Source organism: Salmo salar, chromosome ssa20 (assembly GCF_905237065.1).
Source record: "Salmo salar chromosome ssa20, Ssal_v3.1, whole genome shotgun sequence".
NCBI classification, from domain to species: domain Eukaryota; kingdom Metazoa; phylum Chordata; class Actinopteri; order Salmoniformes; family Salmonidae; genus Salmo; species Salmo salar.
The window spans coordinates 22,164,986-22,188,136 of record NC_059461.1 but is presented as its reverse complement, the minus strand read 5'-3'; the positions used below and the strand labels follow the sequence as shown (position 1 = coordinate 22,188,136).

Genomic DNA, 23,151 nt, shown 5'->3' with positions numbered 1-23,151 from the left:
TATAAGCAAACTTTTTTTGATGAATTTAAGGAAAATTCCCAGGCTTAACTTACCATGGAAAATTTCCAGAACAATTCCGGAAATTTACGGGAAAGTTTTTGACCCTTTGCAACCTTACCTGTGACCAATTCAATTGTTTGGATGTGATTTAGAAAGAAACACACCTGTCAATATAAGGTCCGACAGTTGACAGAGCCGAAACTAAACCAAACTATATCTCGGCGAATTGTCCATAGATCGTTGAGATATAATTGTGATGAGGCATATATCTGGGGAAGGGTGTCGAAAGTTTCCAAGAGCACAGTGGTCTCCATCATTGGGAAATGGAAAAATATGGAACTACACAGACTCTGCCTAAAGCTGGCCAACTGGGCAAGAAGAACCTTGGTCAGGGAACCCAATGACAACTCTGACAGAACTACAGAGTTCCTTGGCTGAGATGGGAGAACCTGCCAGAAGGATAACAGTCTCTACAGCACTTCACCAATCTGGAGTTTATGGGAGAGTTACCAGACGATGCCATTCCTGAGAAAAAGGCACATGACGGCACACCTGTACTTTGCAGAAAGACTCTGAGAGCATAAGGCAAAAGATTATGTGGTCTGACGAGACATAAATTGAACTCTTTGGCCTGAATGCAAAGCACTATGTCTGGAGAACCAGGCACAGCTCATCACTCGTCTAACACCATCCCTACTGTGAATTATGGGGGTGGCAGCATCATGCTCAAATCAAATTTTATTTGTCACATGCTCCGACTTTACAGTGAAATGCTTACTTACAAGCCCTTAACCAACAATGCAGTTTTAAGAAAATCCCCCAAAAAGTAAGAGATAAGAATAACAAATAATTAAAGAGCAGCAGAAAATAACAATAGTGGGGCTATATACAGGGGTACCAGTGCAGAGTCAATGTGCAGGGGGCACCGTGTTGAGGTAATTGAGGTAATTATGTACATGTAGGTAGAGTTATCAAAGTGGCTATGCATAGATAATAACGGAGTAGCAACAGTGTAGGGGGGGGGCAATGCAAATAGTCTGGGTAGCCATTTGATTAGCTGTTCAGGAGTCTTATGGCTTGGGGGTAGAAACTGTTTAGAAGCCTCTTGGACCGCTTGCCGTGCGGTAGCAGAGAGAACTAGGGTAGCTGGAGTCTTGGACAATTTTTAGGGCCTTCCTCTGACACCGTCTGGTATAGAGGTCCTGGATGGCAGGAAGCTTGGCCCCGGTGATGTACTGGGCCGTCGCACTACCCTCTGTAGTGCCTTGCGGTTGGATGCCGAGTGACGCAACCCATCAGGATGCTCTCGATGGTGCAGCTATAAAACCTTTTGAGGACCCATGCCAAATCTTTTCAGTCTCTTGAGGGGGAACAGGTTTTGTCGTGCCCTCTTCACGACTGTCTTGGTGTGCTTGGACCATGTTAGTTTGTTGGTGATGTGCACACCAAGGAACTTGGTGTCAACCTGCACCACTAAAGCCCCGTCCATGAGAATGGGGGTGTCCAAGGTGATCCTTTTTCTGTAGTCCACAATCATCTCCTTTGTCTTGATCACATTGAGGGAGAGGTTGTTGTCCTTGCACCACATGGTCAGGTCTATGACCTCCCTATAGGCTGTCGTTGTCGGTAATCAGGCCCACCACTGTTGTGTCATCAGCAAATTTAATTATGGGGTTGGTGTCGTGCCTGTCCGTGCAGTTATGAGTGAACAGGGAGTACAGGAGGGGACTGAGCACGCACCCCTGAGGGGCCCCCGTGTTGAGGATCAGCATGGCTGATGTGTTGTTACCTACCCTTACCACCTGGGGGCGGCCCATCAGGAAGTCTAGGATCCAGATGCAGAGGGAGGTGTTTAGTTCCAAGGTCCTTAGCTTAGTAATGAGCTTTAAGGGCACTATGGTGTTGAGCTGAGCTGTAGTCAATGAATAGCATTCTCACATAGGTCTTGCTTTTGTCCAGGTGGGAAAGGGAGTGAAATAGCGATTGCATCATCTGTGGATCTGTTGGTGCGGTATGCAAATTGGAGTGGGTCTAGGGTTTCTGCGATAATGGTGTTGATGTGAGCCATGACCAGCCTTTCAAAGCATTTCATGGCTACAGACGTGAGTGCTACGGGTCGGTAGTCTGTGGATGCTTTTCAGCAGCAGGGTCTGGGAGACTGGTAAGGTTAGGGGGAACAATGAATTAAGCCAAATACAGGCAAATCCTTGATGAGAACCTGCTTCTGAGTGCAAACAACCTTAGACTGGGCGAAAATGTATGCTCCAACAGTACATTGACCCCAAGCATACAGACAAAGCAATGCTGGAATGGCTTCAGAACAGGAATGGGAAAGTCCTTGGGTGGCCAAGTCAAAGCCTGGACTTGAATCCCATTGAAAATATTTGGAAAGACTTGAAGATCGCTGTTCACCGCCGCTCCCCATCTAACTTAACAGAGTTTGAGAAAATCTGACACGCAAGGCTGATAGACATACTCAATTTGTCTCAAAGCTCTAATCGCCGCCAAAGTTGCTTCTACAAAGTATAGACTCGCGTTTGAATACTTTTGTAAATGAGATATTTATGTATTTCATTTTCAATACATTTGCAAAAATGTAAACAAAAACTAAAATAACTGTCATTATGGGGTATTGTGTGTGTTGAATTCTGTCTTTAACTATAAAATGTGGAATAAGTCGGTAATGAATACTTTTTGAAGCCACTGTATATTTGCATCTTATCACCTTTTCTTATTCCCTTATTGATTCACCCTTTCTTTGTGGTGAATTGTACCGATAATGTCATTGATAGTAGCTTAACTAGCTAATAATAGAAGGATAAAGGTTCCAACTTTATCAACATCCCCCCTTTTCTGCTCTTTTATACCAGATACTCAAGTGCCCTTTGGAGTAGTCTTCGGAGGAACAGACATTAATGAAGATGTGAAAGTGGAGCAGAAGCGTGCAGTTATGGAGCAGGTGTTGCTGAAAGCCAGGTGAAGTCAAGCCTCTCAGACTCTAGATTTGGAAACCATTAATGTCCAGTTGAACCACAGACTCAAATCAAATGTCTTTATAAAGCCCTTCTTACATCAGCTGATGTCACAAAGTGCTGTACAGAAACCCAGCCTAAAATCCCAAACAGCAAGCAATGCCGGTGTAGAAGCACAGTGGCTAGGGAAAAACTCCTTCGAAAGGCCAGAACATAGGAAGAAGTCTAGAGAGGAACCAGGTTATGAGGGGTGGCCAGTCCTCTTCTGGCTGTGCCGGGTGGAGATTATAACAGAACATGGCCAAGATGTTCAAATATTCATAGATGACCAGCAGGGTCAAATAATAATAATCATAGTGGTTGTTGAGGGTGCAACAGGTCAGCACCTCAGGAGTAAATGTCAGTTGGCTTTTCATAGCCAATCATTGAGAGTATCTCTACCGCTCCTGCTGTCTCTAGAGAGTTGAAAACAGCAGGTCTGGGACAGGTAGCACGTCCGGTGAACAGGTCAGGGTTCCATAGCTGCAGGCAGAACAGTTGAAACTGGAGCAGCAGCACGGCCAGGTGGACTGGGGACAGCAAGGAGTCATCGGGCCAGGTAGTCCTGAGGCATGGTCCTAGGGCTCATGTCTTCCGAAAGAAAGAAAGAAAGAAAGAAAGAAAGAAAGAAAGAAAGAAAGAATTAAAGAGAGCATACTTAAATTCACACAGGACACCGGATAAGACAGGAGAAATACTTCAGATATAACAGACTGACCCTTGCCCCCTGACACATAAACTACTGCAGCATAAATACTGGAGGCTGAGACAGGAGGGGTCGGGAGACACTGGCCCCATCCGACGATACCCCCGGACAGGGCCAAACAGGCAGGATATAACCCCACCCAATTTGCCAAAGCACAGCCCCCACACCACTAGAGGGATATCTTCAACCACCAACTTACCATCCTGAGACAAGGCCGAGTATAGCCCACAAAGATCTCCGCCATGGCACAACCCAAGGGGGGGCGCTAACCCGGACAGGAAGATCACGTCAGTGACTCAGCCCACTCAAGTGATGCACCCCTCCTAGGGACGGCATGGAAGAGCACCAGTAAGCCAGTGACTCAGCCCCTGTAATAGGGTTAGAGGCAGAGAATCCCAGTGGAGAGAGGGGAACCGGCCAGGCAGAGACAGCAAGGGCGGTTCGTTGCTCCAGTGCCTTTCCGTTCACCTACACACTCCTGGGCCAGACTACACTCAATCATAGGACCTACTGAAGAGATGAGTCTTCAATAAAGACTTAAAGGCTGAGACCGAGTCTGCAGCTCTCACATGGGTAGGCAGACCATTCCATAAAAATTGGAGCTCTATAGGAGAAAGCTCTGGCTGTTTGCTTAGAAATTCTAGGGACAGTAAGTAGGCCTGCGTCTTGTGACCGTAGCATACGTTTAGGTATGTACGGCAGGACCAAATCGGAAAGATAGGTAGGAGCAAGCCCATGTAATGCTTTGTAGGTTAGCAGTAAAACCTTGAAATCAGCCCTTGCCTTAGCAGGAAGCCAGTGTAGAGAGGCTAGCACTGGAGTAATATGATCACATTTTTTGGTTCTAGTCAAGATTCTAGCAGTCGTGTTTAGCACTAACTGAAGTTTATTTAGTGCTTTATCCGGGTAGCTGGAAAGTAGAGCATTGCAGTAGTCCTAACCTAGAAGTGACAAAAGCATGGATTAATTTTTCTGCATAATTTTTGGACAGAAAGTTTCAGATTTTTGCAATGTTACGTAGATGGAAAAAAGCTGTCCTTGAAACAGTCTTGATATGTTCGTCAAAAGAGAGATCAGGGTCCAGAGTAACGCTGAGGTCCTTCATAGTTTTATTTGAGACGACTGTACAACCATCAAGATTAATTGTCAGATTCAACAGAAGATCTCTTTGTTTCTTGGCACCTAGAACAAGCATCTCTGTTTTGTCCGAGTTTAAAAGTAGAACATTTGCAGCCATCCACTTCCTTATGACTGAAACACAGGCTTCCAGGGAGGGCAATTTTGGGGCTTCACCATGTTTCATTTAAATGTACAGCTGTTTGTCATCTGCATAGCAGTGAAACTTAACATTATGTTTCCGAATGACATCACCAAGAGGTAAAATATATTGTGAAAACAATAGTGGTTCTAAAACGGAGCCTTGAGGAAAACTGAAATTTACAGTTGATTTGTCAGAGAACAAACCATCCACAGAGACAAACTGATATCTTTCCGCCAGGCCAGGACTTGACCATACATACAGAATGCATGATATCAATTTTCAACTACTGTACTCTGGACAGTTCCCTTGCTTTTTTGCAATTTTAAATGTCTACCCCTGAACACATTACCAAAAAGCCCATGCTGAAAAATATCTGAAAAATATAACATCAATAAACTTGCTATTGAATGAATGCGTTATAATTTACAGTATCACATTTTAAGACCACACACAAAAATAACAATTGTATAATTGCTGCCTTGACTGCACTATGTTTCTTTATATTGTCTCAGTAGTGGATAGTGCACCATAGAGGTTTGGCTGAAGTACAGTGAGAATGTGTGGGAAAATAAAGGCGGATTACTATGAGCTACCACTAGGAGACCTTCTGGGTCTTTATTACTGGCATGAAACAGTGAGGTTGAACTGTCTTACCAGTGAAGCTAACCCCATCTGGGCTGGTTATGTGTTCTATCTTCGTGGGATCCCGCCTTGTCTCTAATGCTGCTGGCTAGTGGTGCATTGGCTCAGTATCTGAGCGTAGGCTATACATCTTATTTCACAGAGAACTTTGTGTCTTTATTTTCAAGGGTGTTGTTTTGATTTTACAGCCCGTAAGACACCCATCTAGTATGAGTCTAGGGATAATTGCTTCTGGGGAACACTGGTGTAATCTGGGTCACATGACTTCAAACGTCTCAGTCATGGCGCCTCCTGCTGTTACCGCCTCTCCTCACAAACCTTGATCATGAAATTCAGTCACCCATAACTAGGCCTGTTGGCCCAATTCACAATCCTTACGAAATATAGCACATTACTGCCTTTTGTTCAACATTTCCTTTGTATTCTTAGTAAGGCCCGACCGATATATCGTTTCACCGACGTTATCAGCCGATATTGGCCTTTTATCGATATCGCCGATAATTCTATTCCACAATATACATTTAAGTAGGGTGAGAAAAGGGAATGTCATGCTTCTCTGAACACTTGTGGCCATTCTCATATTGGACAATTGCTCCTTTGAAAGGCTGTGTGGTAAATGTCACTTTTTCATGTCCCTGCTGTAAAACAGTATATCGGCAGATATTTTGGTATCAGTTAGGTTTGTCTCCCAAAAAATTGGAATTGTTATCAGACCCACCCAAAAGAACATACTGATTCACGCACAAACCCTTCCTCAAACCAGCAGCAGCAACTTCTCCTACCCACCCTCACCTACGCATCCTCAGTTAGGAGGTTTTTGTGGAGTTCCTGTCATATGCCTTTGATTTCTGCTCTGATATTTTCTCAACTGTTATTGTTTGGAAAGGAGTGACGGATGCCAACCCTGAAAGACAGTTGTGTTATCATACTGTCCATGACCATTAACTGAAGTAATGGATTTCCTTTTTTTTTTACAGATTTGCTGTTGCATTTACTGACAAACTGAAAGCAGAGGCTGAAGTATTTCTGGTAGCTATGATTCATTCATCAGTTTTAACTCTGCTTGTATTAGTGCTCACATATGACCATTTTAAACCGAGCAAGCACACTTACTGTAAAGTGGGGGTTCAAAGATGGCTCATTCAAGTACATGGCCAGGTGTGTTTTATGTCTACCATAGTGTTTAATTACAGTATGTATCTCAGTTATATAGTAGCTGGTTAAGTGAAATGTTCATATAAATCTGTGTTGAGAACATGGCAGTCGTAAAGGAAATTTCTGCAAATATTGTGCCAAATGATGTGTGTGATATGTGTAATGATGGCAGTCTAAAGGGGCAAGCCATCTCAGAGGTCATTGTGGAAGCGAGTTAAATATTTTTCACTTCCAATTTACAGCACATCAAGAGACAGCAGGAACCTGACAGCCACAGTAAATAAAACAGAATGGTTTTACTAACCAAAACACAATATCCTGGCCCGTCCCATAATAGTGTGGCAATATAACAATATTACCATGTTTTATTTCCAGATTAAGGCGAATAGCAAGCTTTATCGCTGTCATCTAGCAGTGACAGCATGCAATCAGGGCAGGCGCAGGGAGACTGTGCCACGCTTTTTATTGAGACAGAAAACACATGGGGGATAGATCAAGTCTAACTGTGTGATAACATCCAGTCAATTACCTTTCCATCAACTGTGAATTATTGGCTTGGGCTCACCCCTTTTACTTGGTGATGACTGTTTATGCTTATTTTGCGGTGGTGATGCACAGTGCCTTCAAAGTTTTCACACCACTTGACTTTTTCCATATTTTGTGTTACAACCTGAATTTAACATTTATTAAATTGATATTTTGTGTCATTGGCCTTTAATACCCCATAATGTCAATGTGGAGTTATGTTTAGACATTTTTACTAATTAATTAAAAATGAAAAGCTCCAATATCTTGAGTCAATAAGTATTCAACCCCTTTGTTATGGCAAGCCTAAATAAGTTCAGGAGTAAAAATTTGCTTAACAAGTCAGGGTACATGTTGGTAGATGGGTAAAAATAAAAAAAAGCAGACATTGAATATCCCTTTGAGCATGTTGAAGTTATTCATTACATTTTGGATGGTGTATCAATACACCCAGTCACTACAAAGATAAACGCGTCCTGACTAACTCAGTTGCCGGAGAGGAAGGAAACCGCTCAGGGATTTCACCATGAAGCCAATGGTGACTTTAAAACCGTTACAGAGTTTAATGGCTGTGATAGGAGAAACCTGAGGATGGATCAATAACATTGTAGTTACTTCACAATACTAACCTAATTGACAAAGGGAAAAGAAGGAACTCTGTACAGAATAAAAATATAAAAAATCATGCATCCTGTTTGCAATAGGTCACTAAAGTAAACCTGCAAAAAATGTGGCAAATAAATGAACTTTATGTCCTGAATACAAAGCGTTATGTTTGGGGCCAATTGAAAACAACAAAAACATCACTGAGTACCACTTTTAATTTTTCAAGCATTGTGGTGGCTACATCATGTTATGGGTATGTGTGTCATCGTCAAGGACTCGGGAGTCTTTTAGGATAAAAATAAACGTAATAGAGCTAAGCACAGTCAAAATCCTAGAGGAAAACCTGGTTGTCTGCTTTCCAACAGACACTGGGAGGCAAATTCACCTTTCAGCAGCACAGTAACCGAAAAAAAGGACAAATATACACTGGAGTTGCTTACCAAGATGACATTCATTGAATGTTCCTGAGTGGCCTAGTTACAGTTTTGACTTAAATCGGCTTGAAATCTATGGCAAGAGTTAAATGGCTGTCCAGCAATGATCAACAACCAACTCGACAGAGCTTTAAGAATTTTACATTTCTAAAAACATGTTTTCACTTTTTACCATTTTGAATTCTGGCTGTAACACAAATACATTTTGAATAATTCAAGGAGTATGAATACTTTTTGAAGGCACTGTATAAAAATATGCCAAGGTTAAATTAGACTACCAAGAAAGATAGATTTGCTGTGGAAATTAGCTCAAAATGATTTTTAATTTAGGAAATCTGTTCCCAAATATTCCCACGCATAGAGAGGTATATGTGATCGTATCCCAATGTAATCAAGATTTGAAATGATTCTGTTTTTGTCAAATACTATATCTGTTTGTGATTATTGCAGTCAATTTTCAGTGTATAAATTATTTACTGCTGTATATTCCGGCCCCCTGACCATCCCCTTTTCCTTGAGTGGCCAGAACATACAGCACATCATTTGTACACTGCAAATTGACCGAAAAAAAGGAAGAAAAAAAAAAGATAACGTACACTTTATGTTAACATATTATTGCTTACAGTTATCTGTGGGAGAAAAAATTCTGTTATGAAACTGCCTGTCACCATACTTGTTAGTTCTCCTTAATGGGGTATGTCTTACCATGCAAATAATTGTGTATGTTTAAATTGCTGCATTAAACGTTCAGGATTTTTTCCAATATCATATTCTCTGTTTTCATTCCCCCAGCTGTCCCAAAGCAGCAAAATCTACGTCCAGCCTCAAGGTAAGCTCTGTAGGATGAAATATTCACTGCCCATAGTTGTGCTTCCCTGTGTGTCTGTGGCAGTATTTGCTGTTGCATTAAGCAGCTTTGGCAGTTCTCCCACCACAACATGCTGCAGTAGAGTATTTTGAGTCGCTCTTGCCATTGGCTATCTGTCACGCCACATGGGTCAGCACAAAGCAGCACAGAGAGGTGTACTGTAGGTCTCCAAGCCGCATGTCTGCTGAGCCAATAGTGCCCAGCCCCAGCAAAACAGACCAGACTGCTGCTAGTGTCCTCAGCAAAGCCTGGTTACAGAGAGATGTGCTAACCAACTGTATTACCCACTAAACATGTCGGTGACAACCCCCCCCCCCGGAGAAGTACAGTAATGATGCATGCACCCACCTGTGAAAGATGTAACATGTCAGCAGGTAGCAATCCCAGATGTGTTATCTTACCTCAAATGTCACAGAGTGGCTCATTGTCATCACCCAATGTGGAGTATGTGTGATAAGTTCCATGGAGATGCAGAGCACATTAGCGTGTTCATATGGAGGCCAGCCTAATGATAGATATGACCTTTAAGAAAGTCAGGGTTGTCAGTAAATGATAATTAATCCTATGACCCCCGCACTTAGCTCCCACAGATGACCTACTGTATGTCTGTATTCGGGGCAGTGCAGTCAAAAAATGAGATTTTTCTGTGTTTTATCTTTCCACACTATGAGGTTGGAATAATATTGTGAAAATGATTATAATGCACTTTTAGTTTCTGAGCTGTTTGAAATAACCGTCTGAGATTTCATCATGTTTGGCTGGGTGGGGTTTTTGAACTGTCTGGTCAAATCAAATCAAATTGTATTTGGCACATGCACCAAATACAACAGGTGTAGACCTTACTGTGAAATGGTGTAAAAAAGTGAGTTTAGCCCTCTGCTTACATTCAAAACACTCACAGTAAGGTACTTAATTGTTACCCAGAAATTATTTGATATTGAGATAAAAATGGCTGCATTGGACCATTAATATGACTTAACTCTTTCTTGGAAAATACAATGACCTATCTCACAGACACACTGTTTATTTTCTTTGGTTTTGAAGGGATCAAGACTGAGGCGGCTCAGAGTTTCTGCTGGAGTGAATTTCTAAGGCGCTCAGGTACTTTTTTCACAAAAGATAACATGGAAAGAAATAAAGGAAATAAACCAGAGATGACAGGTTTTTAAGCAACAAACTGAAGAAGACCTGGAGGACATGCACATTAGCCCTTTTCTCTCTCTCTCGCTCTCACCCATTTCCCTCTCTCCTCGCTTGCTTGATCTACTCCTCTGTCCCTATCCCGCCACCTCCATATTAAATGCATGTCATTACTCAAAGTAGCTTCCCCACACACAGCCCTGACTTTAAATTGAACATTGTAAGAAGATTTCCATCCCAGGTATATCAGAGTTCAGGGCAGTTCGGGGATGCAGCTCTCCAACACCCTATGATTAATAGCTCTCCCGTACAGGGCCATTCCTAACCAGGTTTCTACACTGGTGCCAGTAATACTGATTGCCAACGTTCACTTCCCCATTCAGTATACATGAGATAAGAGTGGCTGCTCAGCTGTTGTGTTTTCTATGTAATACAGCTTCTGTATGATTCTTTGTAGTTTACTACTTTCTAATATATAGACTGCCTGTGCTGTTTTTCTCTGCATGTCGGTGTGTGAGAAAGCATACAATAGCCTGGCTACCTGGATGTTGGACGGCGTATACTATGTGTATCCTGTATATCCATCTAGTACAACTTCAACTACCTTGTAACATGTAAACCAGAATTAATTAACAGTTAGAAATTGTAGGCTCCTTTTAGTATTTTAGAAAAATACTTTATTTTCATGCAGTCTTACGGTTAATAGATTCTTGTCGGATGCCTTTGTTTCCATGTTGTTTACCAGATTAGTTGTTATATTCCCTCTTTTGTACTTTGACACACACTGAGGTCCTATTTCTACTCCCAGAATAATAATTATTCAATCTTCATAACTTTAATTCTCGGCTCTTCTCAGACACAACAAAACGCGCTGGCAGAATCAACGCCTCCAGCGTCAGAAAGAGATCAATCCTTTAGCCTTTCCTGTCAACACTTGTCCCCTCCATGTCTTCACACACACTCAGGCACAGCGGGGGACCCTTTCTCATCTGCCTGTTTTCCTTTTCAATATCACACTTTTTTTCTTTCCTTTTGTTTTGTCTCAAAGTAAATCAGAACATGTTCGTTCTGCCAAACAAGGCTTGTTGTGCCCTCCCATGAAATTGCACCATGACACACAGTGAGAATGGCAGATATCTAAAACTCTCCTATTGTATGTAGGTTAGAGTAGGCCATTTTCAGCTCAAAATGTGTGTGGGGGGGCTTTGAGGGTAGAATGTTAATCGAAGGGAGAGTCATGGCCCAGTGAGCGCGCTCCAAGATACTTTTGTACATATAGTGTATGTGGACCCCCCTTCAAATTAGTGGATTTGGCTATTTCAGCGACACCCGTTGCTGTCAGGTTTATAAAATAGAGCACACTGCCATGCAATCTCCATAGACAAACATTGGCAGAAGACTGGCCTTACTGAGGAGCTCAGTGACTTTCAACGTGGCACCGTCAAAGGATGCCACCTTTCCAGCAAGTCAGTTTGTCAAATTTCTGCCCTGCTAGAGCTGCCCCGGTCAATTGTAAGTGCTGTTATTGTGAAGTGGAAACGTCTAGGAGCAACAACAGCTCAACCGCGAAGTGGTAGGCCTCACAAACTCACAGAACGGGCCTGCCGAATGCTGAAGCGTGTAGCATGTAAAAATCGTTTGTCCTCGGTTGCAACACTCACTACCGCATTCCAAACTGCCTCTGGAAGCAATGTCCGTACAAGAACTGTTCATTGGGAGCTTCACGAAATGTTTTGTTGACCGAGCAGCCTCACACAAGCCTAAGATCACCATGCACAATGCCAAGTATTGGCTGGAGTGGTGTAAAGCTCATCGCCGTTGGAAACGCGTTCTCTGGAGTGATTAATCACTTTTCTACATCTGGCAGTCCGACGGACTAATCTGGATTTGGCGGATGCCAGGAGAACGCTACCTGCCCCAATGCATACTGCCAATTGTAAATTTTGGTGGAGGAGGAATATTAGTCTGGAGCTGTTTTTCATGGTCCGGGCCCCTTAGTTCCAGTGAAGGAAAATCTTAATGCTACAGCATACAATGACATTCTAGACGATTCTGTGCTTCCACCTTTGTGCCAACAGTTTGGGGAAGGCCCTTTCCTGTTTCAGCATGACACTGCCCCCGTGCCCAAAGCGAGGTCCATACAGAAATGGTTTATCGAGATAGGTGTGGAAGAACTTGACTGGCCTGCACAGAGCCCTGACCTCAACTCCACCGAACACCTTTGGGCTGAATTGGAACACCGACTGTGAGCCAGGCCTAATCGCCCAACATCAGTGTCCGACCTCACTAATGCTCTTGTGGCTGAATGGAAGCAAGTCCCCACAGCAATGTTCCAACATCTAGTGGAAAGCCTTTCCAGAAGAGTGAAGGCCGTTATAGCAGCAAAGGGGGGACCAACTCCATATTAATGCCCATGATTTTGGAATGAGATGTTCGCCGAGCATGACTTTTGGTCATGTAGTGTACCTCCTCAGTGGAACATGAGAGGCCCAGTCAACCCAGCTGCCTGATTGAAGTTGCTTCTCTCTGTATTACCCTTTGGTTGTGGTGAAACAGCCAAGGGCAGAGAGTGTAGTGTTAGGAAGATCCTGAGGCTGCAGCTCCATCAAAGGCAGAGTATCAGTAGAGTGTTGCCCCACTGCTGTGTGCGCTGTGGGGTTGAGGGTGTAGGCAGGTGCAGGGCCAATGACAGCAGGCTGGTGAGTGACAGACAGCCCTGGGGGATCACGGAGGGTTTTTATTTATATATTTTTTTTTTCACCTTTTATTTAACCAGTTGAGAACCAGTTGAGAACAAGTTCTCATTTACAATTGCGACCTGGCCAAGATAAAGCAAAGCAGTTTGACACATACAACAACACAGTTACACATGGAGTAAAACAAACATACAGTCAATAATACAGTAGAAAAATAAGTATTTATTTTACCAGGTAAGTTGACTGAGAACACATTCATTTACAGCAACAACCTGGGGAATAGTTACAGTGGAGAGGAGGGGGATGAATGAGCCAATTGTAAGCCGGGGATGATTAGATGGCCGTGATGGTATTAGGGGCAGATTGGGAATTTAGCCAGGACACCGGGGTTAACACCCCTACTCTTACAAAAAGTGCAATGGGATCTTTAATGACCTCAGAGAGTCAGGATACCCATTTCATGTCCCATCCAAAAGACAGCACCCTACACATATCCCAATGCCCTGGGGCATTGGGATATTTTTTTAGACCAGAGGAAAGAGTGCCTCCTACTGGCCCTCCAACACCACTTCCAACAGCATCTGGTCTCCCATCCAGGGACTGATCATGACCAACGCTGCTTAGCTTCAGAAGCAAGCCAGCAGTGGGATGCAGGGTGGTATGCTGCTGGCTATTATATATATATATATATATATTCTCACAACTAGGAACCTACAAATCTACCATTCCAGTGTTTTACTTGCTATATTGTATTTACTTTGCCACCAAAGTAGGGCTGTTGGTTATATATATATATATATATATATATAATGTGAGCAAATGAGGTGATATAAGGGAGGTAAAGGCAAAAAAGGCCATGGTGGCAAAGTAAATACAATATAGAAAGTAAAACACTGGAATGGTAGATTTGTAGTGGAAGAAAGTGCAAAGTAGCAATAGAAATAATGGGGTGCAAAGGAGCAAAATAAATAAATACAGTAGGGGAAGAGGTAGATGTATGGGCTAAATTATAGATGGGCAATGTATAGGTGCAGTGATCTGTGAGCTGCTCTGATAGCTGGTGCTTAAAGCTAGTGAGGGAGATAAGTGTTTCCAGTTTCAAAGATTTTTGTAGTTCGTTTCAGTCATTGGCAGCAGAGAATTGGAAGGAGAGACGGCCAAAGGAGGAGTTGGCTTTGGGGGTAACCAGAGAGATATACCTGCTGGAGCGCGTGCTACAGGTGGGTGCTGCTATGGTGACCAGTGAGAGTTTAGGGGAGGGGGTGAGGGCCGGGTATAGGCAGGGGTCTTCTGAGGTAGGGCAGGTTTTGCACTGTAGGGAAGGGGGTTTCTGAGTCTGTCCAGAGGGAATACGCTGGCACCAACCTCCTCTAGAGGCATAACTAAACTACACCGTCTCTTCTAGAAAGGCATGGGGTGTGCGGCATTAGTTAAGCTGAAAGAGGCCACAATTATAAACAATATCGTGTTTATTTTCTCTAGTGCTGCCGAAGTGTGTAGGAATAGTAGATTTCATTGCAGTCGTTAGGAATATCCTTAGTGGTGATGGCAGTCCCAAGTCTAACTCCCTATGGTTTTCCCTAAATTCCGTTTAAATTAAGTTTGAAAGCTGCAGTGTTTCAGAAGCTCTTATTTAGCCTCTGTGTTCAGTATGTTTTACACTGTGGCGGTCTCCAGACGTACTGACAGGAGCCACGGAACACACACACACTCAACAATGACAGGGAGCTATGCAATGTGCCCCTCAAAATCAAAGGCAGAAGAACAAAAAAGTGTTTCTGCGATATAAGGGACAGGAGACAGGCAAAAAAACAAATGCTGCTGGCAAAACAGACAATTTGTCCAATTCAGTTTCTCCCCTCAAGAAAGATGAATTGTTTCTAAGTCTCCAGAGGGTTTTATTTTCTCTATTTGTATTGGATTCTTTTGCCCACTTTGACAGGCCTGTGAACTATTTTTCCAGCACTCCTCCATTCTTCCTCTGTCTCCATTTAGATCTGAAGTCGTGAAAAGGTTGCATCCTAACTGACACCCTTTGTCCGCCCCTGAATTGGTGCGAGGAAATTCAGTTTAAATTAAACATAATTGTATTATTTCTCTATTGCATCATAGACATGTGGACATTTCACAAGGCAGGTAAGGAAGTCACAAAAACAGGTTCCTAGTTGTGGTATTCCTCCAAGTCCTATAGGGCTGTTGGTTAAGAGAGGACGGAAGGGGAAAACAGGGAATGCTGAAGTATCAGGTTTCCATGTCTGCGCTGCAGAGTCTTATGCTGCATAGCCTGTATGGGGTGGATGGGAGATTTTGCTGATCTCACAAAAGTAACCAATACCCCAAAGGGCTCCACATCTTTTTTACTGCTTTGTTTTATATTAATAGAAGCTGTGATACAGTAGGGCCCCGTTCCCTACCTCACCTGGTGCTGCTTATGTCTTTAATCATCCCTTTGTGAACAGTGCAGTGTTTTTGTATTTTATTTTGTATTGGTTTAGGCTGGGATTCAAGTGCTTGCTTCCTCCCTACGCTCCAGCAGACCTGGGGTCAGTGGCCTGACTGTCACACACTCTGTGCGCTGTCATTTTAAGATGCTCCAATAGTATTAAAGGGCTGCCTTATCCTCCTGAGCTGGCCTTATCTGTCAGGAAGGGATTTCACTGTCTGCCACTGCAGCACTGTCACATGTTTACAGGCTCTGTGTGTGTGCAAGCAATTTTATTTGCTTGTGAGTGGGATTATATTTTCTAGAGTCCACGTCAAGCGTGGGTATGTATAGTATGTGTAATTGAGGTAGAGATTTGTTACGAATTGATTGGTAGCTATTATTATCTAATATCCATATTATTATTATTATTATTATTATTATTATTATTATTTTCTAAATTAGAAAATATAGACAAGTATACATGATTTTAAGTCTAATTTACTGACCATGCCAATCAAACAATTGTAGACAATTAGACATAGGTAATAATAGTACATAGTATTATCCTCCATTGTGTAATGGCTATCAGTCAGATTTTTCTGGGTGTGCTGACGGCACCTGTTAGGTCAATGACAATTACACAATGTCAGAGACTAATGTTGATTTACAGACTCTTAAGTTAGAATTGTTGCCCGACCTAACGTGAGAAGGCTCTGGTTACTTTAATGCATCAGTTGCATGTTGGTCTAACATAGTCCTGGTTTGTTGACAACCTGTATTATTTTTTTCCCTATGGTCAACCCTTTTTAGTTGCTGTAGTTGCCACTTTTGTAAACTATGTCATTAATTGCTGGTTGGCCAGATTGCTAACACACTTCATAATTGTAGACCTTTTAAAGTAATTGTATCACCCCTGTTTCATTCCAAGAAGCTGTCTGTATATGTTATTGTTTACTTGAGCGCTTATATTAAGCAGCCATAATAGGATGAGTTTAAATCTGTGATGCACAGCACATGAACCATCAGCTAAAGTAAGGGTCATTATTAAACCTCCTATTATTCTTAGAAGTTGGAAAGAATTCCAAAATACTTTGACACAGAAATGGAATTCTGTGATTTTCTATGGGTTGTCTCCGGTAAGGGCACTCTCAGTTGTATCCTGAGTGCCTGTAACAATAGATAGTGGTATAATCTTTCCACATGCCTCCATATTCATTCAGACCTTGACACAGCTGTAACCCCCTACCTACACACAGCTGTAACCCACCTTGACACAGCTGTAACCCACCTTGACACAGCTGTAACTCCCTACCTACACACAGCTGTAACCCCCTACCTACACACAGCTGTAACCCCCTACCTACACACAGCTGTAACCCCCTACCTACACACAGCTGTAACTCCCTACCAACACACAGCTGTAACCCCCTACCTACACACAGCTGTAACCCACCTTGACACAGCTGTAACTCCCTACCTACACACAGCTGTAACCCCCTACCTACACACAGCTGTAACTCCCTACCTACACACAGCTGTAACCCCTACCTACACACAGCTGTAACTCCCTACCTACACACAGCTGTAACCCCCTACCTACACACAGCTGTAACTCCCTACCTACACACAGCTGTAACCCACCTTGACACAGCTGTAACCCCCTACCTACACACAGCTGTAACCCACCTTGACACAGCTGTAACCCCCTACCTACACACAGCTGTAACCCACCTTGACACAGCTGTAACCCCCTACCTACACACAGATGTAACCCACCTTGACACAGCTGTAACCCCCGACCTACACACAGCTGTAACCCACCTTGACACAGCTGTAACCCCCTACCTACACACAGCTGTAACCCACCTTGACACAGCTGTAACCCCGTACCTACACACAGCTGTAACCCACCTTGACACAGCTGTAACCCCCTACCTACACACAGCTGTAACCCACCTTGACACAGCTGTAACCCCCTACCTACACACAGCTGTAACCCACCTTGACACAGCTGTAACCCACCTTGACACAGCTGTAACCCACCTTGACACAGCTGTAACTCCCTACCTACACACAGCTGTAACTCCCTACCTACACCTTGACACAGCTGTAACCCCCTACCTACACCTTGACACAGCTGTAACTCCCTACTTAGACCTTGACACAGCTGTAACCCCCTACCTACACCTTGACACAGCTGTAACTCCCTACCTACACCTTGACACAGCTGTAACTCCCTACTTAGACCTTGACACAGCTGTAACCCCCTACCTACACCTTGACACAGCTGTAACTCCCTACCTACACCTTGACACAGCTGTAACTCCCTACTTAGACCTTGACACAGCTGTAACTCCCTACCTACACCTTGACACAGCTGTAACTCCCTACCTACACCTTGACACAGCTGTAACTCCCTACCTACACCTTGACACAGCTGTAACTCCCTACCTACACCTTGACACAGCTGTAACTCCCTACTTAGACCTTGACACAGCTGTAACTCCCTACCTACACCTTGACACAGCTGTAACTCCCTACCTACACCTTGACACAGCTGTAACTCCCTACCTACACCTTGACACAGCTGTAACTCCCTACCTACACCTTGACACAGCTGTAACTCCCTACCTACACCTTGACACAGCTGTAACTCCCCTACCTACACCTTGACACAGCTGTAACTCCCTACCTACACCTTGACACAGCTGTAACTCCCTACCTACACCTTGACACAGCTGTAACTCCCTACCTACACCTTGACACAGCTGTAACCCCCTACCTACACCTTGACACAGCTGTAACTCCCTACCTACACCTTGACACAGCTGTAACTCCCTACCTACACCTTGACACAGCTGTAACTCCCTACCTACACCTTGACACAGCTGTAACTCCCTACCTACACCTTGACACAGCTGTAACTCCCTACCTACACCTTGACACAGCTGTAACTCCCTACCTACACCTTGACACAGCTGTAACTCCCTACCTACACCTTGACACAGCTGTAACTCCCTACCTACACCTTGACACAGCTGTAACCCCCTACCTACACCTTGACACAGCTGTAACTCCCCTACCTACACCTTGACACAGCTGTAACTCCCCTACCTACACCTTGACACAGCTGTAACTCCCTACCTACACCTTGACACAGCTGTAACCCCCTACCAACACCCCTGCAACCTCTCCACTATCCTGCAGATCATACTTACTGTAGCAGTATTTCCACCTCTGCTGGTCCCTTCTATTACGTTGAATGACAGGTGGGTGATGCCACTAGGAGTGTCATACTGTTGACAGTGAGTCACACTGCTGTGCCTAGTAGAACAAAGTGTGTTATTAGGGGCAGGGTTAGCTGGGGAGATTGTGTTTTGATCTTCTTGGCAGGTCAGGTGTAGCTGGCAAGGAGGTCCAGTCCCACTGCAGCTAGCCAGTCCCTCACTAATCTGGGGGAGGGGGGGCATAGAAGGTGGATGATCTGAGAAAATAACATATTTAGTTTGTCTGTCTCTCAATTAATGTTGCTTCTACAGTATAAAAACACCGATGTGGTTAGTCTGATATTGAGTCAGTCAATTTCAATTTAGAAATGCACCCATGTGACTCCCAGCTGCTGTATTGCACATTTCATTGAAACTGATCTGTCTGTATGACTCAGTTTACAGTACAACTTCCCAATGCTTTTCAATAAACCACCGCTTCTGTTCGCCGTCAATGTTTCTGCTGTGATGTGAAAGATATGTTAGAGCATTAGTCACTGCTGTCTCTTCCTCATTCCCATTGGCTGATGAATGGCTGTCATTATCTGCTGTGGTAGTTTCCCTGTTCATTATAATGGATTGTGATACACTGCTGTCTGTCTGTGTCATACACTGCTCTAGCTACCTGCCTATCTGTCTGTTCCCAGGTGTGAGTGGGGAGGATGTGGAGGACCTGCATGTATTCCTACTGGTCTGTGGCCTGAGAAGAGTGAAGGATCCTCTCTATCTGCTGGAGGCATTCTCAGGTACAGGGATTACCCCCTAGGACACCATATTGGGGCTAACTACATCCTCTGCCATCACTTTCACTAGACACAAGCCCTGCTACAATTACATGCTCTGGTCTTGTATTTGAGCTAATATTACATTTGTATTGCCACACAGAAGCACTTGGAGAAAGTACATTTAATTCTGGTTGGCTGTCAGTCACTGTCTCTGGTTGATGTCTTTCAGAGTGGCACACTGAGAATCCCCTGGTAGTGCTCATCATCATCGGGCCTAAGGTGAGTGACCATAATAGGATCAGGGTGATTGTACAGCTGAGGTCAAGCCTTCTTTACCTCCTTTACTGTCTGCATATGTCTGTTAAAGCAGATCAGTGCATGGCCAGCAACCTGCCTCCGGAGGTAGGTCAAAGGTTCCTCTAATTGGATGTAGCAGAGATAACAGCATTAGCCGGCATAAGCTGGAATAACGAGCGGCTCGCTAGCCGCAGACTTAGGAGCCAGTGGGAGTTACAGTTTCAGTGCTGGGCTGGCCCCACCCACCCGACTCTCTGCCTTCCTGTTCTCTCATAGCAGCCAGCCCACTGTGCTGCTGCAGTGCAGACGCTGGACGAGCCCCAGCACCAAGACATCTGCTGGGCTAGTCTGGGCCACCCAGGGGTTTCCACCCTGCCAGGTGTACGGTCACACTCCACTGGGCCCCGGTGTCATAGAGGCCAGCATGGGATCAGGCCACTGATGTCTCTCTCTCTGTCACATATTGTGTGTTAACAGAGGGCAGTAATTTCAAAACAATTATTAATTTCTATATTATATTTACAATTATTATGACCAGCTTATGAAATAGCATTGATTTCAAAATGCACTTTCACTGTCGTGATTCTTTTGTTGCTATTTTTCAAAGTCTCTGTGTTGCATTGACATGATAGTTGATAAAACCTGGTCAAAAAGAGTAGTGCCAGAATGCCCGATGACATCACCATTACTGCATAGTAGCAGGAAGAAGGTGGTCTCACCTCTAGCACTAAAACACAAACGTTTTCCACTGATTTGATTGTAGTCTACTTTCCGTGGATGAGTAATGATCTTCTGAGAAGTGCTGCCAAAGAAAGGCTGTATCTTAGCTGTCAATGGCCACCTTGTTGCTTTTACTCCTTCTCTCTTTTTCTGTGTGTTCTCCGCCATTGGCATTTTCCTATTGATTCTGTGTGGGCCTCCTCCCACAGGCTGCTTTAATCACGCCGTCAAATAATATTTTTTTATATATATTTTTTTCCGACTCAAATGTTATTTTAAGTGATTAACTGTCTCTCAAACGGCAGTATCATTAAAGGTATGTTGTGTTTTTGCATTGTTCAAAGGCGTCTTTGAGTAGAATTGGCCAGGGGCACACTGTCTAGGCTGATGTTTTACATGTTCTTCCTGCTCTGCTATGGTTTGTGTTGTTTGATAAGAAGATTCAGTGAAAGCAGAGCCTTTTAGTGATTTAATGTAGACGACATCAAATGAAACAGTGGTGTCTGTGCTCAAATGTATTTGTGTTCGCTAAGATATGAAGGCAACAAAATATCCATCCTTCCTACGTTAAATTAACAGTAAGCTGGAGATGTATTGCTAATTATTAAACGCAAGATAATGTAGTTGTTTAAGGGAAGATATGAAGGTATGATGTCTCTCTCCAAACAATTTCACACAGGTTCTGTTATTCTGTCTAGTTTGTTAAATTCATTATATTACCAGTAATCCCTTCATTTATTGATCTCTGTGTCAGTACAATATCAAGAACTAGCAATCACTGATTTCATACTTATATTGTCTCCCTGACCCTTTTTTATCTTTGTAAATCCTAGCTTTGTTTCTGGATGTTGAGTATTCTCAAGTAAGATTATTTGCATGTGAAACACAAATGCGCATTAAATATTGCATTTAAATTCTGAAAAGCGATAAGCATGACAATAAAACCCCAAAAATGAAACAGCAACTTGCGTGCAGCATCTTTGACCTAAATTGCTATGATGCTAGGACTTTGCGGTGGGCCAGCTAATGCACGCAAATCCCACAGCGCAATTAATCAGATTGGGCACCCACCCCATCCTGACCCCAATCTCTGAAAATACAGGATTTTCAGATAATGATTTGGGCATGATAGAAATGATAAGCTGTAACATTGTTGTATCATGTATGGTCATGATTAAGGTATGGCTGTCGTATGTCATGGAGGGTAGAGGTACAGAGCCTTCAGAAAATATTTACACCCCTTGAGAATTATTCCACATTTTGTTGTGTTACAGCCTGAATTCAAAATGGATTAAATAGATGTTCTTTCTCACCCATCTACACACACTACCCTATAATGACAAAGTGAAAACATGTTTTTAGAAATTTTGACAAATGTATTGAAATACAGAAATATCTCATTTACATACAGTGCCTTCAGAAAGTATTGACAAACCTTTACTTTTTCCACTTTTTGTTATGTTAGGGATGGATCGAAATTTACAGAATGGTTACCTGGAGGAAAATGGGGGAGGGTCATGGTTTTTCAATTTCAGTTAAGTGGAGGCTTTAGTATTTTTTTTAATCTAGTTCAGTGGAGGGTCATGTAATTTGTAATTGATGAAATGTCTATATTTCTCTGTTTTAGGCTATATATCGATGTGTGCCCGATGCCACCCCTCATCTCTGATGCTCTGCTGGGGGTGCAATATCAAGTGCGCCTATAGACTATTTACAGTGGCAAGCAAAAGTATGTGAACCCTTTGGAATTACCTGGATTTCTGCATAAATTGGTCATCAAATTTGATCTGATCTGCATCTAAGTCACAACAATAAACAAACATAGTGTGGTTAAACTAATAACACACAAATTATTGTATTTTTCTTGTCTATATTGAATACATCATTTAAATATTCACAGTGTAGGTTGGAAAAAGTATGTGAACCCCTAGGCTAATGACTTCTCCAAATGCTAATTGGAGTCAGGAGTCAGCTAACCTGGAGTCCAATCAATGAGACGAGATTGGAGATGTTGGTTAGAGCTGCCTTGCCCTATAAAAAACGCTCACAAAATTTTTGAGTTTGCTATTCACAAGAAGCATTGCCTGATGTGAACCATGCCTTGAGCAAGAGATCTCAGAAGACCTAAGATTAAGAATTGTTGACTTGCATAAAGCTGGAAAGGGTTACAAAAGTATCTCTGAAAGCCTTGGTGTTCATCAGGCCACGGTAAGACAACTTGTCTAAAGATGGAGAAAGTTCAGCACTGTTGCTACTCTCCCTAGGAGTGGCCATCCTGCAAAGATGACTGCAAGAGCACAGCACAGAATGCTCAATGAGGTTAAGAAGAATCCTAGAGTGTCAGCTAAAGACTTACAGAAATCTCTGGAACATGCTAACATCTCTGTTGACGAGTCTACGATACGTAAAACACTAAACAAGAATGGTGTTCATGGGAGGACACCACGGAGAAGCCACTGCTGTCCAACAAAAACATTGCTGCACGTCTGAAGTTCGCAAAAGAGAACCTGGATGTTCCACAGCACTTCTGGCACAATATTCTGTTGAGTTGTTTGGAAGGAACACACAACACTATGTGTGGAGAAAAAAAGGCACAGCACACCAACATCAAAACCTCATCCCAACTGTAAAGTATGTTGGAGGGAGCATCATGGTTTGGGGCTGCTAAGCTGCC

At 43.2% G+C, this 23,151-nt stretch overlaps 1 protein-coding gene across 2 annotated transcripts in view; it reads left to right on the top strand.

Annotated features, from left to right (window-relative positions):
- The window catches only part of glt1d1 (glycosyltransferase 1 domain containing 1), a 42,065-nt gene that overhangs the window by 6,751 nt on the left and 12,163 nt on the right, over positions 1–23,151 (top strand). For both annotated transcript variants that reach the window (XM_045703083.1, XM_014160266.2), the window contains exons 3-8: positions 2,871–2,976; positions 6,598–6,649; positions 9,133–9,169; positions 10,253–10,309; positions 19,383–19,481; positions 19,690–19,739. In XM_045703083.1, the coding sequence (XP_045559039.1) occupies positions 2,871–2,976; positions 6,598–6,649; positions 9,133–9,169; positions 10,253–10,309; positions 19,383–19,481; positions 19,690–19,739 (401 nt within the window). The remainder of the gene's footprint in view (positions 1–2,870; positions 2,977–6,597; positions 6,650–9,132; positions 9,170–10,252; positions 10,310–19,382; positions 19,482–19,689; positions 19,740–23,151) is intronic.